At 46.3% G+C, this 15,050-nt stretch overlaps 1 protein-coding gene across 6 annotated transcripts in view; it reads left to right on the top strand.

Moving 5' to 3' along the window:
• Window positions 1-15,050, top strand: part of LOC124013748 (rap guanine nucleotide exchange factor 6-like) — a 429,435-nt gene that overhangs the window by 401,485 nt on the left and 12,900 nt on the right. For 5 of the 6 annotated variants that reach the window (XM_046328248.1, XM_046328242.1, XM_046328266.1 and 2 more), the window contains 7 exons: window positions 1,195-1,435; window positions 3,133-3,241; window positions 3,320-3,603; window positions 4,716-4,927; window positions 7,942-8,065; window positions 13,853-13,876; window positions 14,536-14,756. In XM_046328248.1, the coding sequence (XP_046184204.1) occupies window positions 1,195-1,435; window positions 3,133-3,241; window positions 3,320-3,603; window positions 4,716-4,927; window positions 7,942-8,065; window positions 13,853-13,876; window positions 14,536-14,756 (1,215 nt within the window). The remainder of the gene's footprint in view (window positions 1-1,194; window positions 1,436-3,132; window positions 3,242-3,319; window positions 3,604-4,715; window positions 4,928-7,941; window positions 8,066-13,852; window positions 13,877-14,535; window positions 14,757-15,050) is intronic. The other variant, XM_046328257.1, reaches the window with a different exon arrangement.

The raw sequence follows: 15,050 nt of genomic DNA, 5'->3' as shown, positions 1-15,050 counted from the left end.
TCATCTAGGATCGTTCCACCTTTTCCTTCTGTTTACCTCTTGAAGTGATGTCTCTCTTTCTGTCATTAGACTCCCTGCATGACTGCTCCCAGACAGACATAAACACTATCTACTGCCGATGGGATGCCTTTATTCCAGCCTTCCCCTCCTCCTTTCTCCCCATACCACTTCTCGTCCTCCACTATTCATGCCTCATTGTTTTACCCTGCTGATGTGTGTGTAATGGACCACAACCACTTTTGTGTGCAAGAGCAAGTATGAAGTTCTTGTTCCCTTTGACATACTGGGAAATGCATCTTACATGCATATCTTTTAACCACAAGGGTTGTTTGCTTACTTAAAACAAAACTTTTGGTCGTTTGGACTAAAGATCTAACGTTAAAAAAACATACTGATGAGCTAGTTAAAAGAGCTAAGATTTAAAGTGGGTTTCCTTTTTACAAATAGATCTTGCCTCTCCTTGAACAGCAGGAAGCAGATTGTGCAGTCAACTTTCCCGCCAGTTTTTTGACTATGGCTGGACCTCACTAAAGTCCCTTAAATCACTTCATTACTCCCTTCTTGTTTACAAAGCTCTGTTCCACAAGCTTCCAACATACCTCACTGCCCTGTTGAAATAGAAAAACACAAGATATCAGACCCGTTCGCAGGGTTTGTTAACTCTTGAAGTCACAAAACTTTACAAAACAAATTCCACCTGGGTTCCCTGGTGCCGATGGGGCCCGTTTTTAAAACTCTGTTAAATGAGTTCACTGAAGTGTGCAATTGTTTCAGTTAACTATTATAACTTGTAATAACCTGATGTTGTGTATTTATAGCTGTCTTCTAGTTTTCTAGTTTCTCTAGAAGTTGTTGTATAGAGGAAATTTGTGTCCTCAGGGCACCATTGCTCACAGTCTCTATTGGGCCCTGATTTAGATACATCATTTGTAACATTTTGAGGGATAACTTTTGTTCTTGTTTTGAATGCGTTTAATTTGATGCTTCTGTTTATGTATTGGACGTCTTCAACATATCCTGCCGAATAAAGATGTCTGTGTCACAGATGGCATCATGTTCCCTCTATTACGGTGCACTATTTTTCACCAGCGCTCTGTGGGTCTGGTCTAAAGTAGTGCACAATATAGAGGAATAGTCTGTGTTCTGGTATTCCACCATAACTCTTCAATCCTGTTCTTCTCCTCCACCTGTTAGACATTCCAGACCAGGTGATCCGGGTGTTCAAGGCTGACCAGCAGAGCTGTTACATCATCATCAGTAAGGACACCACGGCCAAGGACGTGGTCAGTCATGTGGTCAACGAGTTTGGCCTTATCGCAGGCCCGGAGACCTACTCCCTCTGTGAGGTGTCTGTTAGTCCCGAGGGCGTCCTCAAACAATGCAGGCTACCTGACCAGCTCTCTAAGCTGGCTGACCGCATCCAGCTCAATGGCAGGTAAGAAAAATACAGTTCTAGGATCAGATTATCCCACTCCAATCCTAACGATCAACCATCAGGGGGATAGAAAATGGGAGAACATGATCTGACCCTGTATCAGTGGTTTGATGCAACGTCTTCCACCTTGGTTCCCCTCAGGTCTGAAAATGGGTTAGATTGTAGTGAGACAGGGAGGGACAGCATAGCCTCTCCATCTCCCCTAATTCCCTCCTACCCCTCGTCTTCTTCCTTCCCTCTGAGCACCTCAGCTAAAATGGCTGCATCTGTCCCCCCTGCTCCTCTCTGTCCCCTCTGCTCCTCTCTGTCCCCTCTGCTCCTCTCTGTCCCCCCTGCTCCTCTCTGTCCCCCTGCTCCTCTCTGTCCCCCTGCTCCTCTCTGTCCCCCTGCTCCTCTCTGTCCCCCCGGCTCCTCTCTGTCCCCCCGGCTCCACTCTGTCCCCCCCCCGGCTCCCCTCTGTCCCCCGGCTCCTCTCTGTCCCCCCGGCTCCTCTCTGTCCCCCCCGGCTCCTCTCTGTCCCCCCCGGCTCCTCTCTGTCCCCCCCGGCTCCACTCTGTCCCCCCCCCGGCTCCACTCTGTCCCCCCCGGGCTCCTCTCTGTCCCCCCCCGGCTCCTCTCTGTCCCCCCCGGCTCCTCTCTGTCCCCCCCTGGCTCCTCTCTGTCCCCCCTGGCTCCTCTCTGTCCCCCCCTGGCTCCTCTCTGTCCCCCCCTGGCTCCTCTCTGTCCCCCCCTGGCTCCTCTCTGTCCCCCCCGGCTCCTCTCTGTCCCCCCGGCTCCCCTCTGTCCCCCCGGCTCCCCTCTGTCCCCCCCGGCTCCACTCTGTCCCCCCGGCTCCACTCTGTCCCCCCGGGCTCCTCTCTGTCCCCCCCGGGCTCCTCTCTGTCCCCCCCGGGCTCCTCTCTGTCCCCCCCGGGCTCCTCTCTGTCCCCCCCGGGCTCCTCTCTGTCCCCCCCGGCTCCTCTCTGTCCCCCCCCTCTCTGGCTCCTCTCTGTCCCCCCCCCCGGCTCCTCTCTGTCCCCCCCGGCTCCTCTCTGTCCCCCCCCGGCTCCTCTCTGTCCCCCCCGGCTCCTCTCTGTCCCCCCCCGGCTCCTCTCTCTGTCCCCCCCGGCTCCTCTCTGTCCCCCTGCTATAGACACATTATGGCTCCATTAAACACCACTAGTCGAATGTGCTGCTCTTGGACGCTCTCCCAGAAAAGGGCATCAGGCCAAAATGTCTCACCCACCCAGGGAGAAATGTATGGCTAAAATGTCTCACCCACCCAGGGAGAAATGTATTGCTAAAATGTCTCACCCACCCAGGGAGAAATGTATGGCCAAAATGTCTCACCCACCCAGGGAGAAATGTATGGCCAAAATGTCTCACCCACCCAGGGAGAAATGTATGGCCAAAATGTCTCACCCACCCAGGGAGAAATGTATGGCTAAAATGTCACAGCACTGTTGGGGCCAGGACCACTCTGGCCAGCATTTTAATGCTGCTGCCCTGTTGACATTGACCAGGGATATACATAATATACACACAATACATACAATGAATGGTGGTATTTTGGTTATACATTTTCTAATGATTTTAATAATGACTAATCTGTCATTAAATGTTATCTGCTTTGTAATCAACACAATGTGTTCTGATGTCTGTCTGGTATTATCCTCAGTACACGACTAACCCCTAGTATCTGGTCTCCCCGTCCCCAGGTACTACCTGAAGAACAACATGGAGACCGAGACGTTGTGTTCAGACGATGACGCCCAGGAGCTGCTGAAGGAGAGTCACATCACCCTGCTCCAGCTCAGCACCGTGGAGGTGTGTGTTTATTAGGGCTTGTGTACAGAAGTAGAACCATTCCTCTCTCTATGTATTAATAAAGTTGTTGTTGTTCAGGTGGCCGCCCAGCTCTCCATGAGGGACTTTGAGCTGTTCCGTAACATTGAGTCCACTCAGTACGTAGACGACCTCTTCAAGCTGCTGGACTCCTCGGGGGGGCTTCAGCAGACACACCTCAAGCAGTTTGAGGAAGTCATCAACCAGGAGACCTTCTGGATCGCCACGGAGATTCTGAGAGAGCCCAACACCATGAAGAGGACGAAGACCATCAAACACTTCATTAAGATCGCCCTGCACTGTAGAGAGTGCAAGAACTTCAACTCCATGTTCGCCATCATCAGGTGGGTTTATCCTGGCTTCCATTTTTGCGACCAGCAGATGTTTAACTAGGCAAGTCAGTTGAGAACAAATTCTTAATTACAGTGACGGCCTACCAACATTCAGACCACTGTAGGGTTTGCCTGGCTAGAACCCAGGAGACCTGTCCCATACTCCCTGTTCTAGTCTCAATCTGGTTCCATTCATGCAGTTCATTCTATCAGTGTGCCCACAATCAAAACATCTATTCGTTTTACTTATTACTTGTCAAAATGTACAATTATTGCATTTCTGGTTTGTTATTATGTTAGCTCAGCCTTCTATGGTTTGGCTTTGTATTGCTATATTGAGCTTCTGTTGTGCCATCAACCCTCAGGGAGCTGTGTGTGTGTTCCCTACTGTCTGTCCTCCAATGTGGAATGAGTCGTTCTCAATCCCACTGAAGATCAGTCATTTCCCTGGCTGGCTGACTGCCTGGAGATTCCACTTCAGAGCAGAGAACAATGAAGGGACTCATTCTAGAGCAGCGCTGCTAGGGGAGGGGAAGGGGGGAGAAGGAGGAAACGCAAGTCATAATTAGCATATCTAAATGAAGCTGCTCTGAGGGCACACAGCCACAAGGATACATAGAGAAAATGAGAAAACAAACATTGAAGAATTCTGGTTTTTGGATTGCATGTTTTGTTGTGAATGAATGTGTGTACACTCAACCAAAAAGACTCCTTAATTATGATAATGTACATTCCCCAAAGTGGTGCACATTGCTTTCAGCTTTCACTTCTGTTTTCCATGAAATGTGTCTCTGTACAGTGTGCATGTTGTGTCTGGGTCCTGGGCTGGACAGTGGAGTGGTCATTTGTCCGGCTAGCCCGGGGGATTTGGGGGGGCAATAGTTTAGTCTCCAGGGCCACGTCGTGATTTCAAAATTCAGCAGAGGGCAGCACAGATTTTCTTAACGACCGGTTTGTTTGTCCAAAGCAATTTGCGGGCCAGAAAAACGGCAGTTAATTGAGAACTTATAGGTCCATTATCAACACACTTTCTATCTAGTTTCAAACGTTCAAGTGTGTGGGGTTTTTTTTCATTTTTTTTTTCATAATAATCTGAACTCTGACCCTCGTCTCCTCCCCTACAGTGGTCTGAATCTGGCTCCAATAGCTCGTCTCAGGTCGTCGTGGGAGAAGCTGCCCAGTAAGTATGATAAGCTGTTCCAGGACCTGCAGGACATATTTGACCCATCCAGGAACATGGCCAAGTACCGCAATGTCCTGAGCAGCCAGAGCATGCAGCCTCCCATCATCCCCCTGTTCCCTGTCGTCAAGAAGGACCTCACCTTCCTACATGAAGGTATGGAGGCCTTACTCAGTGCCCGCCTAAAATGTCTTCCTCTTGTCCATTGTAAACATATCTGATTAATTGATTAAACCTTTATTTATACAGCTTTATCTGGTTACTATAACATCTATTTAGCAAGAGAGCACTGTAACAATGATTATGGTCCTTGTTTTGACAAACGTCATGTTGAATTTGTGTTTTCTAGGATGTTAGACCAGTATGCTCATTGTGCTGTACTAGACTATATAACGTACATCATGCCTAACTCAGGCACTCATCAGACATTCATCTCTTCTTATGTCCATTAGCCACTAGCATTAGCATTCCAGACTTACTGTTTAACCCCTCACCTCTATATGGATAGGACCAAATTGTAATATTTCTAACAGAAGAACTTTAAAAAGCAATAGTCATGACCATCGCTATTGAGAACACTGGAGAGAATGTTGTCAGACCAAAGGTGAGGACACACCTGACACACGACTGAATCCAAATGACACTGTTGATTTCATGTGGATTTAACGTTTACTGTACTTTTCACAGCATTTGTCAATAACGAAATCTGAAAATACTCTGGAAACATTTGGTAACATCAGAATTTTCATTGACATTTTAGAGTACGTGAAGATAAGGATGACAAGGGTTTGAGTGAGAAGTCTAGCTGCTGTTTGCAAGTGGCTACACACAGTTCCTAATGTCAATGCACCTTTATGACTCAACTGTATGGTTCTTTTGATACTGGAAATGACATGTGTTGTCAAATATGGGAATGTGAAGTGCACATTTGGACTTGGGTGTGTGGTTTGCCTGTATGACATCAGAGGTAGTATTTATTATAATCCTCAACGTCTCATCTTTCAGAACACATCGACTCTTCCCCCGTTTACAGTATTTCCATCTCAGACAACGAATGTGCAAAAGTAACCCAATTTAGCGGCAGGGATGGGGCGGCATCTTGTCCTTACTCTGTGCTGAAGTTTATAACGGCTGTTAGTCAAAACCCATACAACGCTGTGAAGCACAGAGCCAGACCTCTGTCATGTGTAGCATGTTACTGTACAGCCACAACGTTCCAATTTAGAATCTTATCAATAACAAAATCTGCATATATTTATTTATTCGTGTACATGATGTCAGGGGCTATGAGGGGAAAATGCTTTCATACCATGTAGGGGTCATTGACAAGTTGTTTCTGCTCGGATTCCATATGGGCCTGGCTTTTCCACTTCCCCAAGCTCAACTGAAACAGTGGTCACTCTCAAGCTTACTCAAGAGGTTTTACTTCTCCTATCTCCTCCTTCTGTTTCCCTTTCTGCCATCCCATAATAAGAACAAGTTAGAACAGACACGGAGGTTTCTTGATTATACAAAGTAAAAAGTCCAAAAATGGTATAGTACTAAAACAGGAAACTGATCATTGTAATCACATGGTACTTGCACAGGGGAACCCATTGTAATCACATGGTACTTGCACAGGGAAACTCATTGTAATCACATGGTACTTGCACAGGGGAACCCATTGTAATCACATGGTACTTGCACAGGGGAACCCATTGTAATCACATGGTACTTGCACAGGGGAACCCATTGTAATCACATGGTACTTGCACAGGGGAACCCATTGTAATCACATGGTACTTGCACAGGGGAACCCATTGTAATCACATGGTACTTGCACAGGGAACCCATACTTGCACAGGGGAACCCATTGTAATCACATGTAATTACATTGTAATCACATGGTACTTGCACAGGGAAACCCATTGTAATCACATGGTACTTGCACAGGGAAACTCATTGTAATCACATGGTACTTGCACAGGGAAACCCTTTGTAATCACATGGTACTTGCACAGGGAAACCCATTGTAATCACATGGTACTTGCACAGGGAAACCCATTGTAATCACATGGTACTAGCAGGGGGGAACCCATTGTAATCACATGGTACTAGCAGGGGGGAACCCATTGTAATCACATGGTACTAGCAGGGGGGAACCCATTGTAATCACATGGTACTAGCACAGGGGAACCCATTGTAATCACATGGTACTAGCACGGGGGAACCCATTGTAATCACATGGTACTAGCACGGGGGAACCCATTGTAATCACATGGTACTAGCACGGGGAACCCATTGTAATCACATGGTACTAGCACGGGGGAACCCATTGTAATCACATGGTACTAGCACGGGGGAACCCATTGTAATCACATGGTACTAGCACGGGGGAACCCATTGTAATCACATGGTACTAGCACGGGGGAACCCATTGAATCACATGGTACTAGCACGGGGGAACCCATTGTAATCACATGGTACTAGCACGGGGGAACCCATTGTAATCACATGGTACTAGCACAGGGGAACCCATTGTAATCACATGGGGCGGCAGGGTAGCCTAGTGGTTAGAGCGTTGGACTAGGAACCGGAAGGTTGCAAGTTCAAATCCCCGAGCTGACAAGGTACAAATCAGTCATTCTTCCCCTGAACAGGCAGTTAACCCACTGTTCCTAGGCTGTCATTGAAAATAAGAATTTGTTCTAAACTGACTTGCCTAGTTAAATAAAGGTTAAATAAAAAATAAAATAAGTACTTGCACAGGGGAACCCATTGTAATCACATGGTACTAGCACAGCGGAACCCATTGCAATCACATGGTACTTGCAGGAGAACCCATTGTGATCACATGGTACTAGCAGGGTAGTGTGTAGTCTCTGGATAATGGTGTGAGAAGTAAATCAGTTGCTCCCATCTAAAGTGAAAAGCTGTGAGAACACATCAACAGTTCCACAGTAAGTGACACACTCCCTTGTAGGCCAGCGCTCGCCTCCATCCAGCCCAATTAAACAGGTTGAAGAAATCATTGTTTGAGAGTTGACCTGTTGAGTGGTTACATATCTATCCCCCAGATTTACCAAATCAAGTGGTGGGGGTGAACGCTGTTGTTTTAAAACAAAAGAATCCTTGATTGCCCCTTTAATGAGGTTAAAGAAAAGCTCACTGACTGATTGTTTCCCCCACAGGTAATGACTCTCACGTAGACGGCCTGGTGAATTTTGAAAAGCTAAGGATGATTGCTAAGGAGATCCGTCATGTGGTCCGTATGACCTCCTCCAACATGGACCCAGCTCTCATTTTTAGACAGAGGTGGGTACTCTCTCCCTTGGCCCTATACTTAACCACAGACTTAGGTTCTGTTTTGCCTTTTAAATCCTATTGATATAGATTACATGGACTCTGGTGACCTGATCCTAGACCAGCACTCCTACTCTGAGACGCTTTATGAATATAGACCCTCCCCCAATCCGAACCTTGAAGGCATAGAGCAAGAGTTCATGGTAAGTAGATAACGGGCTTAATTGCCAAACTATCGCACTATACCTTTACCCATTAGGGGGATGGCATAATATCTGATCATCAGTGGTTTGAGGTGACATCTGCCTATTCTCTCTCTGCCCCCATATGGTGTCCTAAAGTCCAGCTTGTCACAGACGGTGCATGCCTGCCCTGTTCAGACTTCGTCCACACCAAGCAGCAACACTGCTCCCTTCAGACTCCCTCCACAATCTAGAGTAACGCCGGAGGGAATGGCCACCGTTTTACGGGCTCCTTACCAACTATGCTATTTTGTTAGTTTTTTTGCTTTGTTTGTAACTTATTTTTGAACGTATTTTGCACATAGTGTTGCTGCTACCGTCTCTTATGACCAAAAATAACTTCTGGACATCAGAACAGCGATTACTCACCTCAAACTGGACAAAGATTTTTTTATTAACGAGTCCGACGCGAATGATATACTGCTTACTCTGAAACGGGCCCATATCCCCATCATTTGCGTGAAGAAAAGACAGAGAAAAGGGGGGCGGAGGTCAATTCACATGCCTTCTGAGAATTCATAGGCGAGTGAGTAAACCTCCACTGCCATCCATTCTATTGGCCATCGTGCAATCATTGGAAAACAAATGGATGATATACGATCAAGACTATTCTACCAACGGGACATTAAAAACTGTATCTTATGTTTCAATTAATGGATTTTCCATTCATCTGCAGGACAGAGAAGCTACGCCTGGTAAGACGAGGGGTGGGGGTGTGTATTTGTCAGCTGGTGTGCGATGTCTAATATTAAATAAGTCTCGAGGTATTGCTCACCTGACGTAGAGTACCTTATGATAAGCTGTAGACCACACTATCTACCAAGAGTTGTCATCTATATTATACGTTGCCATCTATTTACCACCACCACACAGATGCTGGCACTAAGACTGTACTCAACCAGCTGTATAAGTTCATAAGTAAACAAGAAAATGCTCATCCAGAAGCGGCACTCCTAGTGGCCGGGGACTTTAATGCAGGCACACACAGAGACTCATACAAAGCTCTCCCTCCCCCTCCAAATCTGAATATAATTAGATCCTCCTCATTCCTGCTTACAAGCAAAAACTAAAGTGACTAGTGACTCGCTCAATACGGAAGGGGTCAGATGACACGGATGCTAAGCTACAGGACTGTTTTGCTAGCACAGACTGGAATATGTTCCAGTTTTCATCCAATGGCAATGAGGAGTATACCACCTCAGTCATGGACTTCATAAGTGCAATAAGTGCATCGACGATGTCGTCCCCACAGTCACCATACAAACATATCCCAACCAGAAGCCATGGATTACAGGCAACATCCGCATCGAGCTAAAGGCTAGAGCTGCCGCTTTCAAGGAGAAGGACACTAATCCAGATGCTTAAAATAAATCCCGCTACGCCCTCAGACGAACCATCAAACAGACAAAGCGTCAATACAGGATTAAGATTGAATCCTTCTACACCAGGTCTGACATTCGTCGGATGTGGCAGGGCTTGAAAACTATTACGGACTACAAAGGGAAACCCAACCACGAGCTGCCCAGTGACGTAGCCCACCAGATGAGCTAAATGCCTTTTTATAATCGCTTCAAGGGAAGCAACACTGAAGCTTGCATGAGAGCACCAGCTGTTCCGGACAACTGTGTGATAACGCTCTTGGTAGCCAATGTCAGCAAGAACTTTAAACAGGCCAACATTCACAAAGCGGCGGAGCCAGACAGATTACCAGGGCGTGTACTCAAAGCATGTGCGGACCAACTGGCAAGTGTCTTCACTGACATTTTCAACCTCTCCCTGACCAAGTCTGTAATATCAACATGTTTCAAGCAGACCATCATAGTCCCTGTGCCCAAGGAAGCAAAGGTAACCTGCCTAAATAATTACCTCCTCGTAGCACTCCGCTCGCTAGCCATGAAGTGCTTTGAAAGGCTGGTCAGGGCTTACAGCTACCTTATCCCAGATACTCTATACCCACTTCAATTCACATACCGTCACAACAGATCTACAAACAAAGCAATCTCTATCGCACTCCACACTACCCTTTCCCACCTGGACAAAAGGAACATCTGTGTGAGAATGCTGTTCATTGACTACAGCACAGCGTTCAACACAGTAGTGCTCACAGAACTCATCACAATGCTAAGGACCCTGGGACAAAACATTTCCCTCTGCTACTGGATCCTGGACTTCCTGACAGGCCGCCCCCAGGTGGTAAGGGGAGGCAACAACATGTCTGCCATGCTGATCCTCAACACTGGGGCCCATCAGGGGTGCGTGCTTAGTGTTCTCCTGTACTCCCTGTTCACCCATGACTGCATGGCCATGCACGACTCCAACGCCATAATTAAGTTTTCTGACGACAAAACGGTGGTAGTCCTGTTTTACCAACAACGATGAGACCCGCCTATAGGGAGGAGGTCAGAGACCTGGCAGTGTGGTGCCAGGACAACAACCTCTCCCTTAATGTGAGCAAGACAAAGGAGCTGATCATGGACTACAGGAGAAGGTGGGCTGAACAGGCCCCCATTAACATTGACGGGGCTGTAGTGGAGCAGGTTGAGAGTTTCAAGTTCAAATCAAATCACATTTACTTATATAGCCCTTCGTACATCAGCTGATATCTCAAAGTGCTGTACAGAAACCCAGCCTAAAACCCCAAACAGCAAGCAATGCAGGTGTAGAAGCACGGTGGCTAGGAAAAACTCCCTAGAAAGGCCAAAACCTAGGAAGAAACCTAGAGAGGAACCAGGCTATGTGGGGTGGCCAGTCCTCTTCTGGCTGTGCTGGGTGGAGATTATAACAGATCATGGCCAAGATGTTCAAATGTTCATAAATGACCAGCATGGTTGAATAATAACAAGGCAGAACAGTTGAAACTGGAGCAGCAGCAGTCAGGTGGACCGGGGACAGCAAGGAGTCATCATGTCAGGTAGTCCTGGGGCACGGTCCTAGGGCTCAGGTCCTCCGAGAGAGAGAGAGAGAATTAGAGAGAGCATATGTGGGGTGGCCCGTCCTCTTCTGGCTGTGCCGGGTGGAGATTATAACAGAACATGGCCAAGATGTTCAAATGTTCATAAATGACCAGCATGTTCGAATAATAGTAAGGCAGAACAGTTGAAACTGGAGCAGCAGCATGGTTCCTTGGTGTCCATATCTCCAACGAACTAGCATGGTCCAAACAAACTAAGACAGTTGTGAAGAGGGCACGACAAAACCTTTTCCCCCTCGGGAGACTGAAAAGATTTTGCATGGGTCCCCATATCCTCAAAAAGTTCAACAGCTGCACCATCGAGAGTATCCTGACAGGTTGCATCACTGCCTGGTATAGCAACTTCTCGGCATCTGACTGTAAGGCGCTACAGAGGGTAGTGTGTACGGCCTAGTACATCACTGGGGCCAAGCTTCCTGCCATCCAGGACCTACAGTTGAAGTCGGAAGTTTACATACACTTAGGTTGGAGACAATTAAACTGTTTTTTCAACCACTCCACAAATGTCTTGTTTACAAACAAAGAAATTGGGAAGTCGGTTAGGACATCTACAAATTTTTCCAACAATTGTTTACATACTGATTATTTCACTTATAATTCACTGTATCACAATTCCAATGGGTCAGAAGTTTACATGCACAAAGTTGACTGTGCCTTTAAACAGCTTGGACAATTCCAGAAAATTATGTCAGGGCCTTAGAAGCTTCTGTTATATTAATTGACATCATTTGAGTCAATTGGAGGTGTAACTGTGGATATATTTCAAGGCCTACCTTCAAACTCAGTGCCTCTTTGCTTGACATCATGGGTAAATCAAGACATATCAGCCAAGACCTCCACAAGTCTGGTTCATCCTTGGGAGAAGTTTCCAAATGCCTGAATGTACCATGTTCATCTGTACAAACAATAGTATGCAAGAATTAACACCATGGGACCACGCAGCCATCATACTGCTCAGGAAGGAGACATGTTCTGTCTCCTGGAGATTAATGTACTTTGGTGCGAAAAGTGCAAATCAATCCCAGAACAACCGCAAAGGACATTGTGAAGATGCTGGAGGAAACAAGTACAATGTGTCTATATCCACAGTAAAACGAGTCCTATATCGGCATAACCTGAAAGGCTGCTCAGCAAGGAAGAAGCCACTGCTCCAAAACCGCCATAAAAAAAGCCAGACTACGGCTGGACATGAGGACAACGATTGTACTTTTTGGAGAAATGTCCTCTGGTCTGATGAAACAAAAATAGAACTGTTTGGCCATAATGAACATTGTTATGTTTGGAGGAAAAAGGAGGCTTGCAAGCCAAAGAACACCATCCCAACCGTGAAGCACTGGGGTTGCAGCATCATGTTGTGGGGGTGTTTTGCTGAAGAAGGGACTGGTGCATTTCACAAAATAGATGGCTTCATGAGGGAAGACAATTTTGTGGATATATTGAAGCAAAATCTCAGGACATCAGTAAGTTAAAGCTTGGTCGCAAATGGGTCTTCCAAATGGACAATGACCCCAAGCATACTTCCAAAGTTGTGGCAAAATGGCTTAAGGACAACAAAGTCAAGGTATTGGTGTGGCCATCAAAGCACTGACCTCAATCCTATAGAAAATTTGTGGGCAGAACTGAAAAAGCTTGTGCGAGCAAGGAGGCCTACAAACCTGACTCAGTTACACCAGCTCTGTCAGGAGGAGTGGGCCAAAATTCACCCAACGTATTGTGGGAAGCTTGTGGAAGGCTACCTACATAGTTTAACCCAAGTTAAACAATTTAATGGTCAATGCTACCAAATACTAATTGAGTGTACGTAAACATCTGACGCACTGGGAATGTGATGAAAGGAGAAAAAAAGCTGAAATAAATCATTCTTTCAACTGTTATTCTGACATTTCACATTCTTAAAATAAAGTGGTGATCTTAACAGACCTAAAACTGATTTTTTACGAGGATTAAATGTCAGGAATTGTGAAAAACTGTTTAAATGTATTTGGCTACGGTGTATGTAAACTTCTGACTTCAACTGTATATACTAGGCAGTGTCAGAGGACAGCCCCAAAAATTGTCAAAGATTCCAGTCACCCATGCCATAGACTGTTCTAGACTGCTGCCTCACTTTACCCCTACCTGCATGTACAAATTACCTCGACTAACCTGTACCCCCGCACATTGACTCAGTGCCGATACCCCCTATACAGTGGGGGGGGGGGGGGGGGGGGGGTTATTTAGTCAGCCACCAGTTGTGCAAGTTTTCCCACTTAAAAAGATGAGAGGCCTGTAATTTTCATCATAGGTACACTTCAACTATGACAGACAAAATTAGGGGAAAAAATCCAGAAAATCACATTGTATGATTTTTAATAAATTTATTTGCAAATTATGGTGGAAAATAAGTATTTTGTCACCTACAAACAAGCAAGATTTCTGGCTCTCACAGACCTGTAACTTCTTCTTTAAGAGGCTCCTCTGTCCTCCACTCGTTGCCAGTCTCTGTGTGTGCCTGTCCCCCCATCCTCGGTCACCTCCTTCAGTGGTGGCGGTGCCTCTGCCCTTCCTTGACTCTACTGTTTCAATGTCATTGGGTCTTGCTTGCAGGAAGAAGAGGTGGAAGAGTTTAGGGTAAGTCCCCTGGTAATAGTCCTGCCACCCAGTCACCATGCACGCCCCCCAGTCGCCAGCGCCCTCCCAAACCGCATGCCCCTTTCGTGTGTCGATCGGTCCCTAACTCTTTCATTCGCAAATCCATCCTGTCCAAAAGATCACCATTGGATCAGACACGTCTGTTTTGCATTGTGTGTGCATCCTGCCATTTTACCCAGAGGAATTGAATGTTCTAACCATTTTTGACTGTCAAACAGAATGGTATGTTTCATTTACCCATTTGTTTCAGCATGGTGCATCAGCGAGAGGCATCCTTGTTGCATGGTTGTGTTAGAACCTGCTATGCTCCAATGCGCTGTATTCAGAATCATGTTAAGTGACCTTCCCCTCAAAGTGCTCTCTGTCCTGAGCGTGTGTTACAGTGACAGTTTGACAGGAAGGTAATAGTTTTGAGAGACTGCATGACCATAACCTGTAGAGCATGTCTGTTTGGTGTCTCCCTCCCTGTTTAATGTCTCCACTGAAGTCCTGAATACCTGACTGTCCTCCCTCCCTGTTTAATGTCTCCACTGAAGTCCTGAATACCTGACTGTCCTCCCTCCCGGTTTAATGTTTCCCCATACTTCTCTCCCTTTCTCCATTCCTCACTCCATCCACTTCTTCTCTCCTCCATCCAGGTCTCTGAGTCAGGGCAGCACCAACTCCAACATGTTAGACGTACAGGGCGGGGCCCATAAGAAGCGTGTGCGTCGCAGCTCGCTGCTCAACGCTAAGAAGCTGTACGAGGATGCTCAGATGGCCCGTAAGGTCAAGCAGTACCTGTCCAACCTGGCTGTGGAGACGGATGAGGAGAAACACCAGACCATGTCTCTACAGTGTGAGCCTACCTACAGCACCTGTGAGTCTGAGTCAACACCATAACTACCATTTTGGTGGCCAAATGCAACAATGTATAACACAGGGTCTATTTAAATTGAACTGACTGACTAAATTCAGGAAGTTATTTGAATTTAAAATAAAAAATGACATTTTGAAAATAAATACAATATCTTTAAAAAAAGCTTAATTGAGAGTTAATTGTTGAATTGGAACGTCAGTTTACTTCCTGAATTGACTGACTTCAATTTGAATTGACGCCAACCCTGGTATAATACTTATAATCACACCAAGTATTACAACGCCTGACAACATG

This window comes from Oncorhynchus gorbuscha, linkage group LG02, assembly GCF_021184085.1.
Source record: "Oncorhynchus gorbuscha isolate QuinsamMale2020 ecotype Even-year linkage group LG02, OgorEven_v1.0, whole genome shotgun sequence".
NCBI lineage: Eukaryota > Metazoa > Chordata > Actinopteri > Salmoniformes > Salmonidae > Oncorhynchus > Oncorhynchus gorbuscha.
This window is presented reverse-complemented; position numbering and strand designations above follow the sequence as displayed.